At 37.2% G+C, this 1,230-nt stretch overlaps 1 protein-coding gene across 1 annotated transcript in view; it reads left to right on the forward strand.

Moving 5' to 3' along the window:
• The window catches only part of LOC107549324 (probable serine/threonine-protein kinase kinX), a 9,662-nt gene that overhangs the window by 3,474 nt on the left and 4,958 nt on the right, over positions 1-1,230 (forward strand). Inside the window, exon 2 of the mRNA XM_016230372.1 lies at positions 754-870. Coding sequence (XP_016085858.1) covers positions 754-870 — 117 coding nt within the window. The remainder of the gene's footprint in view (positions 1-753; positions 871-1,230) is intronic.

Genomic DNA, 1,230 nt, shown 5'->3' on the forward strand with positions numbered 1-1,230 from the left:
TTTTTCGTGCACCCCTAGTTTTGACGGCATGGCAACAACTCTTCCTCTTCTTCTCTAAAGCAGCCGCCTCCCCCCTTTGTTGATTGTTTTCGGGGGTGGGGTTTATCAGGGTTTGTGACGTCACAAACCTGGGAAGTAACTCATTGTAGTCCCTACGAGCCGTTTTTGTAGGCATTAAACTGCCATAATTTTAAAAGGTGATATCTTCGTTTGCATTTAACTTTCAGCGTCGTAACTTTACAGATATTGTTTATGCTCAAACAGCAACATTACACACTAACGTTAAAAAAGTGAAATCGCAATCAACAACCCCTTTAAGATTATAATCAAATTATGATAACATTAATTTATGCATTTTAATGACATTTCTTTGATAACTACCTAATACAAAGATCAATGCCATCATTGTTTTTATAATACTTTCCTCTTCTGAATCAACTGAATCATAGAACTCATTGCTAGTGTAGAGCTGTCAACACCACTGACGAGAGCATGTCATGAACAAACGTATACATTTGGTGTATTTTTAAAATCCTGAATTATTCACAGTGGCCTTGTGTGAAATGATAAATTAATTACTACAACACTGTAGATTTAATGTATGATTGATGAATTTTCAGATGCGAACTGCAATTGTAGATGGACATAAAAGTGCTTAGGCTCAATACATGTCTGAATTGGTGAAATGCTGCATATTGATCAAATTAATAATTGAACTTTATTGCAATGAAAATATTTTGTTTATATATCTAGATTGCCAATTTGGGTGTTTTCGAAGAGCGCCTACAAGCACTGGAAGAAGCTTACACACAGGCCCAAAAAAAGGCAGACGTTGCACTGGCCACTTCAGAAAAAATCAAATCTACTGATCTTCAAAATCAATTCTGGTCTCTTCAGTCTGAGATGAATGGCAAACTGTGCAATTCATATATGAATATATTTTTTCGTGCACCCCTAGTTTTGACGGCATGGCAACAAGCAGCCGCCTCCCCCCTTTGTTGATTGTTTTCGGGGGTGAGGTTTATCAGGGTTTGTGACGTCACAAACCTGGGAAGTAACTCATTGTAGTCCCTACGAGCCGTTTTTGTAGGCATTAAACTGCCATAATTTTAAAAGGCGATATCTTCGTTTGCATTTAACTTTCAGCGTCGTAACTTTACAGATATTGTTTATGCTCAAACTGCAACATTACACACTAGCTAACGTTAAAAAAGTGAAATCGCAATCAAC

Source organism: Sinocyclocheilus grahami, unplaced genomic scaffold, assembly GCF_001515645.1.
Source record: "Sinocyclocheilus grahami isolate Dianchi unplaced genomic scaffold, SAMN03320097.WGS_v1.1 scaffold368.1, whole genome shotgun sequence".
Taxonomy (NCBI): domain Eukaryota; kingdom Metazoa; phylum Chordata; class Actinopteri; order Cypriniformes; family Cyprinidae; genus Sinocyclocheilus; species Sinocyclocheilus grahami.